At 40.5% G+C, this 20,122-nt stretch overlaps 1 protein-coding gene across 3 annotated transcripts in view; it reads left to right on the top strand.

Annotated features, from left to right (window-relative positions):
• Window positions 1-5,220: 5,220 nt before the first annotated feature.
• The window catches only part of cul9 (cullin 9), a 38,976-nt gene continuing 24,074 nt past the window's right edge, over window positions 5,221-20,122 (top strand). For all 3 annotated transcript variants that reach the window (XM_083539832.1, XM_083539834.1, XM_083539833.1), the window contains exons 1-14: window positions 5,221-5,419; window positions 6,577-7,224; window positions 12,240-12,394; window positions 13,124-13,714; window positions 13,825-13,966; window positions 14,060-14,250; window positions 14,380-14,791; window positions 15,736-15,928; window positions 17,624-17,825; window positions 18,031-18,221; window positions 18,785-18,981; window positions 19,093-19,330; window positions 19,483-19,588; window positions 19,692-19,919. In XM_083539832.1, coding sequence (XP_083395958.1) covers window positions 6,582-7,224; window positions 12,240-12,394; window positions 13,124-13,714; window positions 13,825-13,966; window positions 14,060-14,250; window positions 14,380-14,791; window positions 15,736-15,928; window positions 17,624-17,825; window positions 18,031-18,221; window positions 18,785-18,981; window positions 19,093-19,330; window positions 19,483-19,588; window positions 19,692-19,919 — 3,489 coding nt within the window. In that variant the 5' untranslated portion in view covers window positions 5,221-5,419; window positions 6,577-6,581. The remainder of the gene's footprint in view (window positions 5,420-6,576; window positions 7,225-12,239; window positions 12,395-13,123; window positions 13,715-13,824; window positions 13,967-14,059; window positions 14,251-14,379; window positions 14,792-15,735; window positions 15,929-17,623; window positions 17,826-18,030; window positions 18,222-18,784; window positions 18,982-19,092; window positions 19,331-19,482; window positions 19,589-19,691; window positions 19,920-20,122) is intronic.

Below are 20,122 nucleotides of genomic sequence, written 5' to 3' on the forward strand. Positions count from 1 at the left end.
GCGTTCCTCATGGTCCTAAAGAGCAATCAGCCCTGGGACATCCTAAACAGTCAATTGAAACCGAATGAGGCATGTTATCATTTCATCTGTGCATATAGATGTCTTGTTCTACGAACTTCTAGTTATAACTACAAGAGATAAAAAGTAGGATGTGTGAGAAAACTCATTGGTGATTGCAATGGTTCATCTGATCGATTGGTCTGTCAAATTCGCCCCCCCCCCCCAAACTTTGGGTTGGCTTGGTGTCGTTTAACTAATGTAATATTGCCACCTAGTGATCTTTCTTAGGTAGGACCAGCTTGGAGAAGACATCAGCCATAGCATTAGAACCATCAGTCTAGTACTGTTTAGGTACCATCAAAACAGTTCATGTGGTACACACAGAAAAAGCAAGGTACAGAATATACCTAAAAGGGTACAAATGCTAGTAATATAAAATATAAAATATAGGCGTGCATAAATGTTCTTTTAGAGGTACAAACGAGAAGTTACGAAAAATGTACCAATGTTCAGAGGTACTGGTTCGACAAAGCATTTGTTCACAATTTAGGTTAAATTTTAGGTCAAAGCTGTCCCCTGCCAACACCTTACAGTCTCCAATCTCTTTCAGGTTGCATCTTCTGCATAAAATATAGTCCACCTGTGTGCACCTTCCTCCACTCATATACCCTATCACCCTATGCTCCTCCTTCTTCTTAAAATAAGTATTCACCACTGCCATTTTCATCCTTTTAGCAAAGTCTACAACCATCTGCACTTCCACATTACTCTCCTCAAGGCCATACTTACCCATCATCTCCTCATCACCTCTGTTCCCTTCACCTACATGGCCATTAAAGCCTGCCCCAATGACCAGTCTTTCATTCCTAGGTAGATCCTCTACCAGTTCATATAACTCACTCCAGAATTTTTCCTTCTCCTCCAGCCCACTTGTGGAGCGTAGACACTGATGACATCATCCCTTCAACTTCCAGCTTCACGTTCATCACCCTATCAGAAACTCTCTTTACCTCCACTACACTCTTACTGTACTCTTCCTTCAGAATCACCCCTACACCATTTCTCTTTCCATTCACACCATAATAGAACAGTTTAAACCCACCTCCAATGTTCCTGGCCTTACCCCCTTTCCACTTGGTCTCCTGAACACACATGTCTACCTTTCTCCTCTCCATCATATCAGCTATCTCTTTCACTTTACCAGTCATAGTACCAACATATAAAGTACCAACCCAAAACTTCACTTTCCTTCACTTTTCCTTTTCCTGCTGTCTCTTTTGCCGTCTTCCTCCTCTCCTTCTCCTCCTTCGGCCAACAGTAGCCCAATTTCCACCAGTACCCTGTTGGCTAACAATACCTGTGGCGGTTGTTGGCAACCCGGGCCTCGACCGATCTGGTATGAAATTCTGGTTCATGATCCATATATTTTATTTGCCACATGTTTTACGCTGGATGCCTTCCTAACGCAACCCTCCCCATTTATCCAGGCTTGGGACCAGCACTAAGAGTGCACTAGCTAGTGCAACCCTAATGGCTGGGTTTTTAGGTACATTTCTGTGAGCTGTGATGTGAAGCCTCCATGGATTGGACTTGTTTGTCCAGCATAACCCACAGATGCTCAATCAAATTGAGATCTAAGGAATTTGGAAAAAAAGTTAATGCTCAGCTCTTTGTTATGTTCATCATACTATTCCAGAACGATTTGCAGTGTGGTTGGGAGCATTATCCTGCTATTACCGAATTATGTTTTTTTTATTATTTATCCTGGTCCCATGCACATGTAATTAGTCATAAACACAGTTAACTTGTATAAGCTTAATTTTTGTTTGCAAAACAGATGATACTTGTCTCAAATCCTCTATGGACATGCAGAATAACTTTTTAATTTTATTTTGTATTTTGTGTTTTTAGATTATTTTGGATCCATTTGCATTTTTGTCCTTTTTTTTTTTTTTTTTTTTTTTTTTTTAACAGTAGTGCAGCAGATAGTGGGATCCTGAGTTCTGGTTACTCTATATCAAATAAAATCAAATTTTATTTATAAAGCACATTTAAGGAAAGAAATGAAAGAAATAAAACAAATAACACAAATGGAATTATAAAAGATTGAAATAAAATACCGATTTACCGGTCAATCTACGTTCCTACTCTCACCTATGGTCATGAGCTCTGGGTCATGACCGAAAGGACAAGATCCCGGATACAGGCGGCCGAAATGTGCTTCCTCCGCAGGGTGGCTGGGCGATCCCTTAGAGATAGGGTGAGAAGCTTAGTCACTCGGGAGGAGCTCAGAGTAGATCCGCTGCTCCTCCACATCGAGAGGGGTCAGCTGAGGTGGCTCGGGCATCTGTTCCGGATGCCTCCTGGACGCCTTCCTGGGAAGGTGTTCCGGGCGCGTCCCACTGGGAGGAGACCCCGGGGAAGACCTAGGACACGCTGGAGAGACTATGTCTCCCGGCTGGCCAGGGAACGCCTTGGTGTCCCCCCGGAAGAGCTGGAAGAAGTGTCTAGGGAGAGGGAAGTCTGGGCATCTTTGCTTAGACTGCTGCCCCCGCGACCCGGCATCGGATAAGCGGGAGAAGATGGATGGATGGATGGATGAAATAAAATATTGATTCAGCTAGTGTAGAAGCAGGTTTAATACATAGTGGTAGGTTGTTCTACAGCGACTATGAAATCTCAATCACCCCTCTGTTGAAGGCGAGATCATGGTACGGACAAGTGATTTTGATCTCTTGATGTAAGTGATCTAGATGGGTTATGAGGAATAATTAGGGCAGAGAGGTCTTTGAGGGCTTGATTGCAGCAAATTTTATAGACAAAAACTGCATTGAGCCCTACCAGTAGAATACATACACTACCAGTATGATTTCAATACAATTTAATTTGAATAAAGTAGGTGCACAATAAAATGGAAAGGTCTCAGCTGCTACTCAGTTTGACAGAGTAGCTAGGGCCTTGCTCAAGGGTCAAGCAATGGCAGCTTGGCAGTGCTGGAATTTGTAGTGGAGTAGCTTGTTGTATAGCTACTTCAGCAGGAGGATAGTTTAGCTGTAGCTTAGTTGCTTAAATCATGAGTAGCTTTATAAGTTAAGTGAGAGGAGTATCATTTTACAGCTCAATGAATAGGATATCATTTATCTTCTTGTGTATTATTTCTCCAAGTTCCAAAGTATCCTCCCCTCAGTTAAAGACTTGCTGTGTCTCAACTGTATAGTAGAAGTCCTAAGGCCATGCATTAGAATATTTTTTGTTACTTGTATTCTTGTGACCTCTACTTAAATTTCTCGTGATCTTAACATAACAAAGGTTTTTTTCTCGTGATCACGACTTAATTTTCTTGTGATCTTGACATAACAAATGTTGTTTCCCTCGTGTTCAGTACTTAATTTTTCAGTATAAGATGCATAAGTTGCGTACAAGAAGAAGGTGGGAGTGGAGGATGCTATTATTTAAATGTCACACCGATCCCTCTCTCACCTGGACAGTGCCAGCAGGGCTGTGAGAATTAAATTTCTGGACTTCTCGAGTGCTTTCAACACCATCCAGCCGCTGCTAACTGACAAAGATGGGAGTGGGCTTTCACCTGGCAGCATGGATCACAGACTATCTGACGGGCAATCCTCAGTACGTGCAACTGGGGAGTACAGGAAACTGATCCAGGACTTTGTTGCATTGTTGAATTTAACCACCTGCACCTCAACACCACAAAGACTAGGGAGATGGTGGTGGACTTCAGGAGTCCCAGGCCTCAACCGAAACCTGTGACTATCAACGGTGACTGTGTGAAGATTGTAAAGACCTACAAATACCTAGGAGTGCAGCTGGATCATAGAATGGACTGGACTGCCAACACGGATGCTCTGTGTAGGAGAGGACAAAGCCGGCTGTACTTCCTCAGAAGGCTGGCGTCCTTCAACATCTGCAAAAAGCGGCTGCAGATTTTCTATCAAACTGTCGTGGCAAATGCCCTCTTCTATGTGGTGGTGTGCTAGGGAGGCAGCATCAAGAAGAAGGATGCCTCACTTTTGGACAAGCTGGTGAGGAAGCCGGGCTCGGTTGTAGGTTCGGAGCTGGACAGCTTGACATCAGTGGCAGAGAGAAGGGCACTAACCAGAGCAAGCTCCAAATTTCCCATTGGGATGATTAAAGTATCTATCTATCTATCTATCTATCTATCTATCTATCTATCTATCTATCTATCTATCTATCTATCTATCTATCTATCTATCTATCTAAAGAGTATGCTCTACAGGCAGCATCATGGATAATAGCGATGACAAATTGTTATGGTAATTATCCATTATGCTGCGATGATGCTGCCTCTAGTAAATGCTCTTATTACAGAAGTCCTAAAAAGCCATGCATTATAATATATTGTTCTTTCTTGCTTTCTCGTAATCTCGACTTAACAAAAAAAAAAGAATTCTCGTTATCAAGACTTCATTTTCTTGTGATCTCGACAAAAAAGTTGTTTTCTCGTAATCACGACTTAACAAACAGGTACAAATGGGTATGGTTATTATGCATGATGATGCCTCTAGAACAGAGGTCTTCGATGTTTATCAGGTTAAGGACCCCTTAGGTGATAGAGACATGCAGCAAGGACCCCTGATACAAAATGCGTCAAACATAGCCACTGATATTAGTAGAAACCAATCATATTACGCTAGTTATATTATGTGGAGACAATTAGAACTATGTTGTTGTACATGCATCATAGTCTGTATATTTTCATTTCATTCATATATTTTTTAAAGATTTATGCATAATAACAAACACAGTTGTCTTTTATTTTACTAGATTTGCAGTTTCATGCATTTTCCTTTTACTATCAGGCGAAAAATTATACATTTACATGAACTTTAATGTAATATTTTATCTTTAATGTTTTATGTTAATTTTTTTAACAAAAGAATATTTGTGATTCAACATTAATTAGCAAACCCCCTGCGGTACCACCGCAGAACCCCGGTTGAAGACCCCCATGCAGTCTACAACATGATCTTGTGCCGAATACACAGAAAAGTACTGATCACGAGAAAACAATGTTTGTTATGTTAGGACCACGAGAAAATTAAGTATTCATCACGAATAAACAACTTTAGTTATATCGAGATCATGAGAAAACAAGAAAGAAATATATATGGTATTCTAATGCATGGCCTCTTATGACTGCCGTAGACATCGTGACGTCGCCGCTCCAAGAAAAAAAATCCACTTCCGGTAATATAGCGGAAGACAAACCCATAAGTGTTCACTTCGAGCCGTAGCAGGAGAAATGGTGAATAAGGTTTCTGTTGGTTCAACACATCTCTAAGTTCCGAAAACGTGTTCAGGCTGGGCAACGATACAAAAAGAAAATATCAGCGAGTGAAACAGAAAGTGGTTAAGCCGCGAACGTCGTGTAACGCTGGAGGTAAAATATTATATATATTTTTTTCTTTTCATGAAGGCTAAGCTACGGGACGGGCCGCGCTGTTGGTCCCGTGGTTAGCTTAGCTCAGCGGTTTAGCGTGCTAGCTAACAGGTAGCCTGTGCGTTCACAACAGCAAATCCAAATAATTTATTTTGCTGTTTTAATACGTTATCCCTGCCTTCATACCTCCTTACCGGGGGAACGTGTATGTATGGGTTATGTATGGAGCTCTGACAGCCCCTGAAGGCGGTGGCGTGTTAGCATGGAGGAGGGGGAGTGGCTCAGGGAGGAATCGGTAAGAAGTGAGTCAGCATCGGGTTAGATATAAGTTAAAGCCGGTGGAAACGACTCGTGTTTCATTTCAAACATTTAAAAAAAGTACTTCTGGTGGGGTGTCCGAGTGTATATGGGAGGCGAAACCAAGTGGCCTCCTGCTTGTTTCAGCTAGTGTGAGAGTGAAACTTGGCACCGAGTGACACTTGGACGAGGTGGGTAGAGCAGCGTTTGAAACAAGGCCCCGGGATACTCACGTGTGTGTGTGTGTGTGTGTGTGTGTGTGTGTGTGTGTGTGTGTGTGTGTGTGTGTTTTACATGAACTAAGAGGAAAAGAATGTGCTGTTTCATTAGCTTTACTGTATCAAGGATAACGCCCACCGGACCTGGATAGGATGAGTCACGTGACATTATTGGTAGCACGTCTAAAGGCGTCGTTTGATCGGGAAATTACTCTTTAAGTCGAATTAGATGGATCCTGGAAGCCTCCTTAAGATAGAAACAATGTGAAGTGGAAGCTCAGTAGGTTACGAATTAAAAGTTTGGGGTTCAAGCCACAGTATGGTCTAACTGCCACTGTTGGGCTCTTGATCAAGGCCATTAACTCTCTGTCCTCTGATCCTGTACTCTGACCCCAGCTTCCTAACATCTCTGGGATATGATCATCTCTCTGTCTATTTTTTTCCTTTAGTTCTTTATCCGTTTAAATTGTTGAATCAGTTGTTTTGCTCTAACCCTTTTACTCGTCTTATTCGTAAACACTTTGCCAGATCAGTACACCCTGGCATGTTGTGAGTAATCTGATTCACACGTGTGCTATAACCACATCCGGTCTGTGTGTGTGTGTGTGTGTGTGTGTGTTTTTTTTCTTTTTTATTTGACAGCTGTCATGGTGGGCGAGCGGCGCAATGGGAACCTGCTGGTTCAACTTGGTCCTAAACAGCAGGCATACCCAGAGGAGCTGATCCGTCAGAGGCGCACACACGATGGCCAGACGGAGTACCTGATCCGCTGGAGCCTGCAGGCCGTGGACGATGGCTCGAGCTCGGGCGGTAGTGGAAATGAAGGAGGCAGCAGCAGTAGCGGTAACTCTGGCGTGGGAGGCTCAGGTGGCTGCGCTTCGGGAGAGAGCAAAACTGAGAACATCCTGATGTGGATGTCTACTGAGGACGTGTACGCCAACTGCCCTACACTGCTGGGAAAGCGTCCGCTGCAGGAGGAGAAGGCGAGACCCAGTGGCCAGTTCTCCTCTGACGTCACCTTTGACGAAGTGGACCTTTGCGATATGAAGGAGGACGTGAAAAACCTTGTCGAGCGAGCTCGGAAGCAGATGGCTAAAAACAACGATTTTGCCATTAGCCTCACGCACACCATTCACGTGCTGAGTGCGTATGCAAGCATTGGCTCGCTGGTGGGAGTCTTTAAGGAGACTGGGGCATTGGACCTGCTCATGGAGCTGCTGGGAAACAAAGAGCGACAGACCCGCCGCAGTGCTGGCAAGATGCTGCGCGCTCTGGCCTCTCACGATGCAGGTATGTCACAACTCAACTGTTTCTACACAACGGGGACTGGGATTAGTGCTGAAACAACAAATTACATTCAATAAATCTTGAGGTTGTGGGTGGAAAAAAAATATAACATTTTCATAAATAAAAAAAATGCTGGGATCAAGTTATTTACACACAATGCCAAAAAGGACACTCAGAAGTAACACACAGATTTTTATTATCAGGAGAAAATCCCCCAAAATGTTCATCCTGTCAGAATCCAATGTTTATTAAACATATTTTGCTGGACTGTAATATTTCTATCCCGTAGAAAAACCCTTTATTCTGCTGATACTTACTTTAAGTTAATCCACATGTAGTCCTAAGATTTTTAGAAAGAAATAATCTTAAACATCCATATTATTTAGTTAAATATTTGTATAACTAAACCTGGCTTTCGCCATGAACATAGTTGTGCTGTTTTCATAACCTTCATACTCTTAGAATGGAGCGTGGCTCTGTGACATGATCAGCATTTCCAATTTTCATAAAGGTGTTTGAAAGGGTGAAGGTCCAGGGTCTGTGCCCAGTTCCTTCAACCTTGGCAAATTCATGGACCACTGTTTGTGCACAGCCGCATCAGTTCCAGTGAAGGGAAATTTAAAATGTTTTGGCATGCATAGACATTCTCTACTATTGTTTGATTCCCACTTTGGTGATTAGGAAGACTTGCATATTTTGACTTGCATAGTATGAAGCCTCTGTGGCTCCACAGCGTCCAAGTTCAGAGACGCTTAAAAATCGTAGGTAAATTGTGTCTGAAAGAGTGTCAGTAGATTTATGCACATAAATCTGTAAAAAAGTTTTTTTTTTTTTCCCCATTAACACTTCTGCTCAGTTCAAACTGTCCATTTTTTTTTCTATGTAAGCATGCATGTGTGGAATGTGAAATGTGTCAGAGAGAGAGAGAGAGAGAGAGAGAGAGAGAGAGAGAGAGAGAGAGAGATTATACAACTGTTCTCCTCCTTTAACCAATTCTAATATTCAATTAGGTAATTGGCTGAAATTCATAGTCTCATTTTCATTGGCCTTGTTCCTGTTTTTATTTATTTATTTCCGGATTGAAGAAGGGGTGTATCTGAAGCACAGTGTGTTTTGTTCTGTTAATGCCACTGCTGCCTTAAGCCCAGGTTGAATCAGTGAGGAAATGCAGTGTCCTGTTTAGGTGTTTGTTTGTAATTGTTTTGATGTGTTTTGCACAAATTCAGAGTAAGTCACACTAATGTTTGATTTCAGTAGTTATAGTCAGTGTAGTCAGTAGTCATTGTTATCAGGAATTCAACATATTCAAGCACTAAAAATGCTACAAAATGTTTCGAGTTTGGAGCAAGACCATTTGCTGGGAATGGCTTTAGTTGAATTTGCTTCATTTCCTTTTACCGAGAATTTGGAGAGCAGTAACAGTGATGATGCATCAAGGCACAAGGTCAGTTGTAAATGTTGCCAGCTTTCAAAGGTTCACGTCTTGTAACAGTTTTTCCATTTTCAGTTTGGACCAAACTGATAGCTCGAAGTAACGCTTGTGTTTTTGCTCTGAGTGTTTCTCAGCTCAGTCGTGGCCTGGTACCGTTTTGTAGAAACGAACTGCTCTCGCTGCACATCTTATTCACAAAGATTCATTCACAAAGCAGCCTCGTTCAGCGGAAACAGGAAGTGCAGCTTCATTAGAATCTAATCTGCATGTTTGTTCATGAGGTCGAGTAAAAACCCGGTGCTCTGTGGCGCTGATTAAACAATATTGTGTTTACTCAGACGTCATCAAGCAACAGTTTAGCCACAATGAGCAGAAACAGTGTAAGATTTGATGTGGATCAGGAGTAATGGAGAACAAGCATTCCAATGCACTGCATATAAACTATTTAAGGCTTTTGGTAACTTGTTTCACAGAAGGCTTTACTTTTAATTAAAAGGAATTCCTACTACAGTTTGTAAGTCTGTTTTTCTTAGGCTCCAAGTCCATAACACAGGTTATGTGTGCTTTCAGTGCTGTGTTTGAGTATGTGGTATACAGATAAAAAAAAAAAACCCCAATGGAATATTTAACTTCCATGCAGGGAGTTTTTTATATAACTCTGACACACAGGGCAGGACTTTTAAAATCTGACGATAGCAGAGCTTCATTGTTTTAACATTTTCTTAAACATGTTTTATGAGATCAGTGACAGCAATATCCTTTGCTAAGGTCTGTGTTGTGTCCCATAATCTGCTCTGAGAATGTTTAGATTTTTCAACTAAGAAAATGAGGGTTTCTGGGTTTCCAGTTTACATACTTTTCTAAATTAGATCTCCTGAAATAACTTGCAGTATCAGCAAATTTACGCAGGACCTGTTTTCAGTATCTGTGGAAATATTTATAAAGAACAACTGGGATTTTATTATTTTATTTATTTATTTGTTATTATTATTATTTATTATTATTTTTATTTATTTATTTATACATTTTTATTTGTATTTTTTTTACGCATCTATGAGTGTAGCTTGTGATTATTTTAGTAATCAAGTATTCTACCGATTATTCCATGGATTAATTGGTTAAAAAGGCCTTTTTAAAATTTTTTTATTAAAGAGCGCTACTAAATATACAAGAGAAAAAAAAGGCTGGTCTCTTAAAATAAACAAGTAATTTACATTTAATTGCTGAAATGGCATACAAGGATTTCTGTGAAAACTAAACCTATTTATACCCATAAACCCATTAAATAAAAATTGTTTCAAGTTTTATTTGTGATGTGACAGTTTGTACAAGGAAATTCTTAAATGAGGCTCCACGCAAACTACAGCAATATTAAATATTAAACATTAAACAATTATAAAACAGAGAAAAGTAATAATAAGGCATAAGAAAGTTATAATTATTTACATGTAGGTGCCAAAGTGTCTGTCTGTATATATTAAATGAATTATGTAGATATTTACAGATATGATATATTAGCATGAGGTATTTTTTATTTTTTTTTTATAAAATATTAATACGGAGGATAAAAAGTAGACTGTATATATTAGAGAAGGTGTGCAAAAATACGCAAGATACGTAGTGTGCAAGTAGGGTGCAAAGTATTGAGTGCAATGTTAAGAGGTCTAAGAATTAAGAATTGTGCATGCAAAAATAATTTTATTCGGTACACGTGTAAACCGAAGCAAAAGCTCTGTACCGAAACATTAACACCCCTAGTCCAGTTTGTTTCTCAAATGGTTGGTGCATGGGCCTGGGTTGTAATTTGTATACTCACATTTAGCCAGAGCAAGATTATCTTGAAGGGCTAACTACTTTCACTAACCTCTCATTTTTGTGTGTGTTTGTGTGCCTACACGATGGAAATGGTGGAAAAAGAAGAATAAAATGTAGAATGAATAAAAATTTCAAATTTAAGTATTATTATAACTATATATATATATATATATATATATATATATATTTGCCATCACTTTTCCCCACTTATATTTACATTCGTTTTTCTTTTAGCTTTTAGCTGCTGTTTTAAAGCCACTTTTGGGAAAAGATTTGATGGGTGAATGAGGGTGCGGGCGGTAAAATGCTCGTATGCGCACTGCGGGTGAAAAATCATTTTTGGGACTCCCGCAAAATGGTCTTATAAAAAAAACAATTGCTAAAAACAAATAAACTATCTACTGCATCTGTATACTGTAAGTATCTACTGCACAAAAACAATGATGTCTGAAGCACAAGACTGAGGTGAATCACTAGATGCTACAGAAATTACTTCATTATTGAAGAAAGAAAGAAACAACACAACAAAGCCATGGCCCTTTTATATTTATATATATATATATATATATATATATATATATATATATATATATATATATATATATAAGATATTGTTTCAGTTGAAGTTCTCTGTTCTGAAAAGTTCCTTGTTCATGTCCACGTTCATCATTTACACAAAAGGTCAAATAAAACGAAACGTTTGTTTATTTTCCGTTTCTTTTTTATTGATATTCAAAAGAGAAGCAAGTGAAACTAGTAGTGTAGTAGACTAGTGGGAAGAAGCAGTCAGAGCATTGAAAATAAAACTATTTATACATTTTATCTGCGGGTGGGAGCGGGACAACACATAAATATTGCCGGCAGAGGAAATAACAGTTTTGCTAGAGCGGGACAGAACTTTGCATGGGTGGGCGGGAGCAGGACTGAAAAATCCACCCCGTGCAGGTCTCTAGTATAATGCTGTCAGCCCAATTCTACAAGGCTTTCTACTAGGAATGTGCATGCATGATTAAATACAAATTAAATACATTTTTTTATAATTGCGTTCATATTGTCTCCACAATTGATTGTCAAACAAATGCATTCTAGAGTTAATTTGGTTTTGAAAAGCAAAGTTTAACATTGTGTTGATACTGGATTTTTTACACTTTTGTCTCTCTTTATTTTTATTATTATTATAATTATTTTTGTAGAGAGGATACATTTTTGACAGGTGTGGTTCTAATCTTATTCAAGTTCCCATTATGTCTGACACCAAGGATGTCAATACACTCGCTCACAGACTAAGATTCGTTGTTTTTTGGGGCAGGAAGCTTCAAACAGCACTAATAAGGCATATATGACACCTAAAAGTTCAGCCAGCATCTGTCCATCAATTTCCAGTATGGCTTAACACACAGCCTCAAGCTTTATAGCTTAATTTTCCCATAGACATTCAAAAGACCTTAGATCTTGTTCAGTTACAATCATTACACAGAAAACTACTATTTACAAATACAGCACTTAACAATGGATCACAACAAAACACGATCAATAACAGCAGGCTTACCCACTAATACATGCTAGCGAAAAGGTTTGTTAATGTAGAGCTCTCACTTATTCACATTTTATTTTGAGTGAGATTGTCAGCATGATGGTGAATGTGAAGAGAACTAGCAGCCTGGTAACCTGTTGTTCTGACTGACTGTAGGAATTTGTTTATTATAAAATCGAAGGCGTTAGGTTTGTTTCATGTGTGTTTTTAACTTGTGTTCCTTCTCTCGCCTTACAGGAAGTCGCGCCTACGTACTGCTGTCCCTAAGTCAGCAAGATGGTATCGAGCAGCACATGGACTTTGACAACCGCTACACTCTACTCGAGCTGTTTGCAGAGACCACATCTTCAGAGGAACATGGCATCTCTTTTGAGGGCATCCACCTCCCACAAGTAAGAATCTCACATACCACTTAGTGCCTGCTTTGCTATTCTTGGTTGTTTAGCACAATCCCAATTCCAAAACAGTGGGGACACTGGGTAAATGGTTGAGTGTCGGTCGGCTTAAGCTTTGTTTCGTACTGTTGGCTAAGGTTTTTGGTTACTCGTCTGTGAGAAAGAGAACTCCCGATTGGTTAATTAGCTTAGCGAATAAGCGCACGAAAACTGAACACGCTTGTTGTCATTCTTGCTCTTGTCTTTGCAACTTAGCAGACATGATTTAAAAAAGCTACACGAGTCTGTTAGCAATGATTGCGGCAGGTGGAAATGTTAAGTTAAGGCAATTTAAAGGCATTTGAATTTATATAAAAAATTAGCTGTGATGGCAGCTACCTAGAAGAGAAGTGCAAAACCATCTGAAATGTCCAGACATTGTAATGTGATAATTAGTAACATTGCAAACGTTCTGTTCTACTTGATATACAATTTTTTTTTTCTTATTACAATGTAATATGTATTCCTGTTAATTTGCTCTTGGAGACCTTGACTTTTCTGTAGCACAGTTAATTGTATTTCTTTTAATAGGGAATATAGACAAAATAATGTTAAGCGATAACAAATTTACCATTTGCATATTTTTAGAGGCTTGGTGAGGCAAAGGATGTTTTGGTTACAGAAAGCATGAGCATGGAAGTTTTAATGTTTAACATGCACCTTTGACACTGGCTCGGTTCTATGTAGATCCCAGGCAAGCTGCTCTTTTCACTGGTGAAGCGCTACCTGTGCGTGACCTCGCTAATGGACAAGCTGAACACCACAGGGGGGGAGTTGAGCTCGGAGCGGCAGGAGCCTGGCCCCTCCTCTTCCACGGCAGCTCATCAGTCGGAGCACTCTCGGCTACAACGGGAGTTTGAGTTCACCATGGCTATGGCAAACCTTATCTCTGAGCTGGTGCGAGTGATGGGCTGGGACCGTAACCGGCAGCCTCTCATCGCCACCCACACAACCGACGGGGAAATGGAAGAGTCCGACGCAGAGGCGAATAGGCGAACCCTCCGTTCCATCTTCCAGCCCCGCTTTTCTGCTTCTCCCGTTATAACAGCCACAGCCACAGCTGCACCTGCACCTGCACCTGCACCTACTCCACCCAAGAAGAAAGCAAATGGATTCAGGACCCGTACAGACTTCTCCACACGATCAGCCTATGTGGAGTACGTGCAGGACACGCTGAAGAGCGGCATGCAGGTGCGCATGCTGGAGGACTATGAGGAAGTGAATGCCGGTGACGAGGGAGAATTTCGCTACAGTAACGACGGTTCGCCACCTGTCCAGGTACATACAGTGTGTTGTTTGTGTCGTGTCGTCCCCCCCCCCCCCCAAAAAAAAATCTCTTCCTTATAAACCCTGTAAGATGTTTGACAGACTGTGCCATTATGCGGTAGGTATACTGGAACTCAATCTCCAGAACCTACTGGGTACATTGGCACATGATTGAGATAATGGGTAATGGGAGCAGTGGACAAACTGAGAAAGAAACTCAGGAAAAGGCTCTTTCTCTAACCGAGACACTTAAACTTACAGCAGGTAAGACTGGTTTAACTAAATAATTAAATGAATTTAACTATGAATGACTATGAATTAAAACATATAACCTCTTTTTCTCTTCGTGTGTGACAGTGAGTCAGATGTTCTTTTTGAAGCCACCTGGTGGGTTGTACTCCTTACCATATCTAACGGACAGCCTGCAGGATGATCCAGACACCCTTACCCGTGCTGAGTGGTGGGAAGTGCTTTTCTTCATTAAAAAGCTGGAGCCAAAGCAGCAACAAGAGATCAACAACATCCTGCGACAGAACCTTGATGAGCAGGCAATTTACTGTTTTCTAATTCCTGTGTGCAAAATCAGAATAGAGAATAAAGTACAAAATGTTTTACTCAATGTCCAATTAGTGTTTTTAATTTAGGTCTTACATTTTCTGCTCCTTGTTTTTTGTCAGATTGTGGAACTGGATGAAACCACTTTAATTCAGTTGTCAGTGTCTAGCGACGTTGCTCGTAAGATCCTACACTACCTGAAGCAGGCCTTGCAAGCCTCCTGTCTGGGTGACCTGCTCTGTTCGCACGCCTTTGCTAAGCACTACTTGCGCCGTGGTGGCGCCAGTCTGGAGGATGAGGAAATGTTCGTTGACAGTGGTCTCAGCTCCTCTGTACTTAGTGGAGAGGGGAGCTCATCAGTGACACCTAAAGCTTCTACCTCTTCTGCTTCCTTCTCCATGAATGGCTGTGTTTCTAAGAAACCCAAAAAAGATGTTCCTGTAGATAATGTCAGCTGTAATAGTGATACAGAGTGTGAGCTACCAACAGTAGATGAGACGAAGTATCCTGAAGATTTGGAGGAAAAGATGAAAGGTGATTGATTTTTTTATTTTATTTCATTTTTCTGGGTTGTGGCTGCTGGTTTTCTAAATCATTTTCGATTTTTACATTGAAGCTACACTATATGGCTATAAGTGTGTGGACATCTGACCAGAGGTGGGAAGTAATGAAGCCCATATACTTTGTTAGTGTACTTAAGTAGATTTAACACACATATCTGTACTTTCCACTTCTTACAATTTCAAACCAGCCTCGTTACTTTAGTTTTAATCGATATTTCTCTTCTCACTGCGCACTCTGCTTGTGTTCTATATGGTGGTTGTTCAGCCTGGATACATTCATTAGATAACTACATTTTCAGTTATTTTGTATTATTATATTAATATGATGTGAGGTCCAGTTACCAGCTTGACACTAAAACAGCTAGTAGCAAGTGTTACTTTTTTCTTAAGTACACGTCAGAGCCCAAACGTCTTTACTTTAACCTGAGTGAAAAAGTGTAGTCAGTATTAAAAACAATTTCCAATCTTTTGGAAAAATCTGTACTTCTACTACTTGTGTGAAAAATGTGTGTACATTCGCCACCTCTGTACCTGACCATGACACCTATATATGATTCTTCCCCCAAATTGTTGCCAATATATTGGAGGCACACAATGGTTTTTATGCATTTGTTTTCCTTCAATAACACCATTGTGCATAGTTCAAACCTCCTGATCATTAATTATAACACAATCACATCCTGTTTAATCATTGCATGAAGAAACTGTATCAAAAAACTTACAGGAAACATAGGTTACATTTCGATGTGTCCACAAACCTTTGGCCATGGAGTGTATTTGCAAGAAGAAGAAAAAAAACCCCATTCCTTTTGATAATTTATTTTAGAGTAATATATTGTGGTTATGGAAATGCTTTCCATTGAATCTTGTGAGAACATAAATTTTTTTTTTGTACATTTGTTTTCTGTGCTATAGTATTTAACAACCCAAAAGTGCAAGGTAAAAAGACTGCCTTGGAGAAAATCAGCGAAGTTGTGGACATTATGAAAAAGAGCAGCTCCGACTCTGGACATCTACTGGCTGGCATGAAGTTCATCTGTAAGATCTTGGATGAAGAAGGCCCTCAGGAGCGCAGCACTCTCAGATCAGACTCTGCACAGAGTATCCGGTGAGGCTCATTAACCAAGTGTACAATTATTTATTTGAAGTGTTTTAGGGTTATATCTAGATAGAGCTTTTCCACAACAACCTAAAATTTCTCAAATCTACTTCTGGATATCTTATGTATTTTAGCTGCATATCCCTCCCAATCATTGATCCACATGGCTTAAAAACAATTTTACGTATTTTAAAAACGATTTTAAAAGAAGGATTAAAACATGACACATTAAAATCTTTGATGCAGGAAATATCCATGAAGTAATTAAAATATGAAGTTCAGTTTGGCCAACTAGGATACATTTGACCACAATGCTTCTAAAATGTGTTAAAACATAGATGCAAAATGCCTGAAATGATTAAAAAAAGCAGCCAGAATGTGACTAAATCCATTAGGATTTCTTTTCTCAAACGTCACAAACACCAAGTTTCTTTTGTTCTGAATTGTTGTTGTATAGCAATGATTTAGTTTTATATCCTGTATTTGTCAACTATGCCATGAAGAAAGAGTAGTGGAAGCCTGGTTGACCATCTGTGAGCAATAGTATGGTTTCATGCTGAGGAAGAGCACCACAGATGCATTATTTGCTTTGAGAATGTTGATAGAGAAGTATAGAGAAGGTCAAAAGGAGTTGCATTGTGTGTGTTGTGGATTTAGAGAAAGCGTATGACAGTGTGCAGAGAGAGGAGTTGTGTTTTTGTATGAGAAAGTCTGGTGTGTCAGAGAAGTATGTGAGGGTGGTGCAGGTGGTGTATGAGGACAGTGTAACAGCAGTGAAGTGTGCAGTAGCAACAACAGACTGGTTCAAGGTGGAGGTTGGACTGCATCAAGGATTGGCTCTGAGCCCTTTGCTGTTTACAGTGGTGATGGACAGGATGATGGACGAGGTCAGACATGAGTCTCTGTGGACTATGATGTTTCGGATCATATTGTAATTTGTGGTGGAAGTAGGGAGCAGGTTGAGAAGATCCTGGAGAGGTGGAGGTATGTGCTGGAGAGAAAGGGAGTGAAAGTCAGTAGAAGTAAGAGGGGAAGAAGTTGCAGGGAGAAGAGGTGGAGAAGGTGGAGTAGTTTAGGAACCTGGGATCAACATTGCAAAGTAATGGAGAGTGTGTTAGGGAAGTAAAGAATAGAGTACAGGCAGGGTGGAGTGGGTGGAGAATAGGTGCAGGAGTGATTTGTGATAGCAGGTCTCACAACAGTCCAATAAACTTTCCCTTTCACTCTTGCAGATACTCTATGTTGTATGGATTAGAGACAGTGGCATTGAGTAAAAGACAGGAGGTGTTAAGGTTTTTGTTGGAATGGACAGGATTAGAAACGAGTTTATTAGAGGGACGGCGCATGCAGGACGTTTTGGAGACCAGGTGAGGGAGGCTCGATTGAGATGGTTTGGACATGTACAGAGGAGGGACATGAGGTATATCGGTAGGAGAATGCTGAGGATGGAGCCACCAGGAAGAAGAAGACCATAGGGGAGGTTTTTGGATGTGGTGAGGGAAGACATGCAGGTGGTTGGGGTAAAAGAGGCAGATGTACAGGACCAGGGGGTATGGAGAAGGATGATCCGCTGTGGCGACCCCTAACGGGAGAAGCTGAAAGAAAAAGAAGAATCCTGTATATGTCAACTGAAGTCACTGTATAATGCTTAAGTGTGTGCTGAACTTCTTGCTAAACACTGACACAATGTTTTGTTTCCTTTAGGGACAAAGTCTTAAAGATCCTGGTTGAGATGATTGGGAGCCAACCAAAACAAAACGCCATCATGGCCTTGCTTCTGACTCGCAGTCTAATGCTCAAATACGAGTGGCGGGTTTCCTTCGCTACAGAGGGGGGAGTGAAAGCCATTTTGTCCTGCATGCAGGAGCATTCCACCTGCACTCGAGTACAGCAGATTGCACTAGCAGTAAGTTCCACATACACTCGTACACTCGTCTTCTCTCTTCTGCACTTTGCCAATCAGTAATTCTGTGGTTTTCCTTGGTGACACATTGAGTCAAACGATTTTGCCAAGAATAAAGCAATATAACATATTTAAAGTTTTTTCATCCAGAATTTCTATCAGTGAGAGACATAAACGATACATAAGGATGTATATTTTCTCCCTCCAGACCTTAAAGGTCATCACTGGTGCCAGTAAGCATGACCTACGCAGTATGGGAAGCTGCCTGCCCCTCTCTGATTCTGGTAGTCAGATGATGCTGGAAATCTTCGCAAGCATTGGTTCAGCAACACCTGAAGGGTCTAAGGGGCTTCTTGGAGCAATTCCATCTGCTATTGATCTTATGCTCAACACTTCTGGGTAGGAGACTGACCATTATTAGTATACTTGATTCCCTGTCATAAAAGCACACTTGAAAACAAGTTTTCTTTTCTTTCTTTCTAGAATTGTATCCACCTGACTTAAACGCTAACTTTTCAATTATATAATGCTATATCCTCTCCAGAGGTCTCCACACTGCCCGATAATATGATTGCCTTGAAACGACCACTGCTTCTCCTCTTGTGCTACAAACCTTTAAAATATATTATAGTTCATGATGCAATGCATAATTTTAATCTCAAATGTGCCATTTCTTCAGAAAAAGCCCTCGTAAGGTGCATAAATATTTGGACATCGACAAAGTTATTGCTTGTTATTGTAGCTGTCTACTACAGATGATTGGTGTAAAACTGCAAAGTGTTTTCCAAGTAGTCCATAAGGTTCCAAAATCAATAGGAGAATAATAGCAATGCTTATTTTGCCATTATTGTACTGCACTAAAAAATAGTCTTTATTTTCAACTGGAATAAGTTTAGCTTTAGCTCATTGAGTACATATCACTGTCGATTTTCTAATACTGTGTTTTCTCTCTGCTGTTTCAGTGGTGGCCTGTCCGTACGAAATGGCCTGTTGGTGATCATCACTCTGATCCTGAATCACAAGAGCCTAGCAGAGCAACTGGTGGCATGTGACATCACCACTGTCCTCAGAAAGTGCCTTTCTGGTCACAGCTCTGAAAGCATGCTGGCTTTAATTGCCCTCACCCACATCTCCAATGTGCACAAAATAGAAAAGAAAGGTAGTGTAAAAAGAGAAGGACTTGTTTGCTTAGTTAATTTGCTGCTTTATGTTTGCATTTAAACCTGTTCTGATTCAGGGTTTTTTTTTTTTTTTGGTCGGTTCCCTGCAGAGTCTAACGAGGAGCTTGACTTCAAGGACACTGAGCTGAAGATGTTAGTTGTAGGTCTAAAGGAGATGACCACCACCAAAGAGGTGATCCAGACCCTAGAACAGCTGCTGTGTGATGAAATATCTCAGTTGGAGGACGAGAGGAACGAGGTGATGCATAGCAGAGACACCTTCCAGGATCTGGTACGCCTCATGGACCAGCACAGAGTGGAGCGCACAGTACAGCTCTCCATTCTCAGGCAAGGAGTTGAGGGTCCAGATGATTACTATTCCTCACAAGAAGTCTTTATGCATGACTGTGCTAACACCAAGATTGTTTTATGTTTGAGAAAAGGTTTTATATATATAATAGAACTAGCTCACTAACTTACAAACTTATTGTTTGTGACAGAATCCTGAACAAGTTCTTGGACAATTACCAGGAGGATTTGCTTCCTTGGCATGAGAGCATTGAACCTGCCCTCTCTTCTATGACAGCTTGTATTAATGACAGAGAGGTAGATTTCTTTTTCTTCTTCTTCGTATACATACTTGTGTGCTAAAGATCTCTCAAGACAGTTACTGTTTCAACCATCCCTACATCTTCCCCTCAATACCTAGGCTGTGCAGCAGTTCATTCGTTTCCTATATCGACTGGCTTCTCTGAACAAAGATTATGCTGTAGTTATGTGTCGTCTGGGCACTAGGGAAGCACTCGTCAAAGCTTTGGACAAGCACAGCACCAACCTGTTACTGGTCACAGAACTACGTGACCTCATTAACGATTGTGAAAAGTATGCCAGCCTTTACAAGAAGATGACCACCAGCGTGTTGGCTGGATGCATCCAGGTGATTACCTGTTGGAATTGTTTTTTGTCGGAAGCTTACCAGGGTCTGTCATTGCTAACAGGGTAGTGAAATATATTTAATATACACTGGGACTCAAATAATTTGCTTAATTATTGTAAAGATACAATACATTTTCCTACTCTACATTTTCAATGCGATAACATAAGTTCTGTACACACTTACTGGTAGAACATAATCTATAC

Source organism: Silurus aristotelis, assembly GCF_946808225.1.
Source record: "Silurus aristotelis genome assembly, chromosome: 4".
NCBI lineage: Eukaryota > Metazoa > Chordata > Actinopteri > Siluriformes > Siluridae > Silurus > Silurus aristotelis.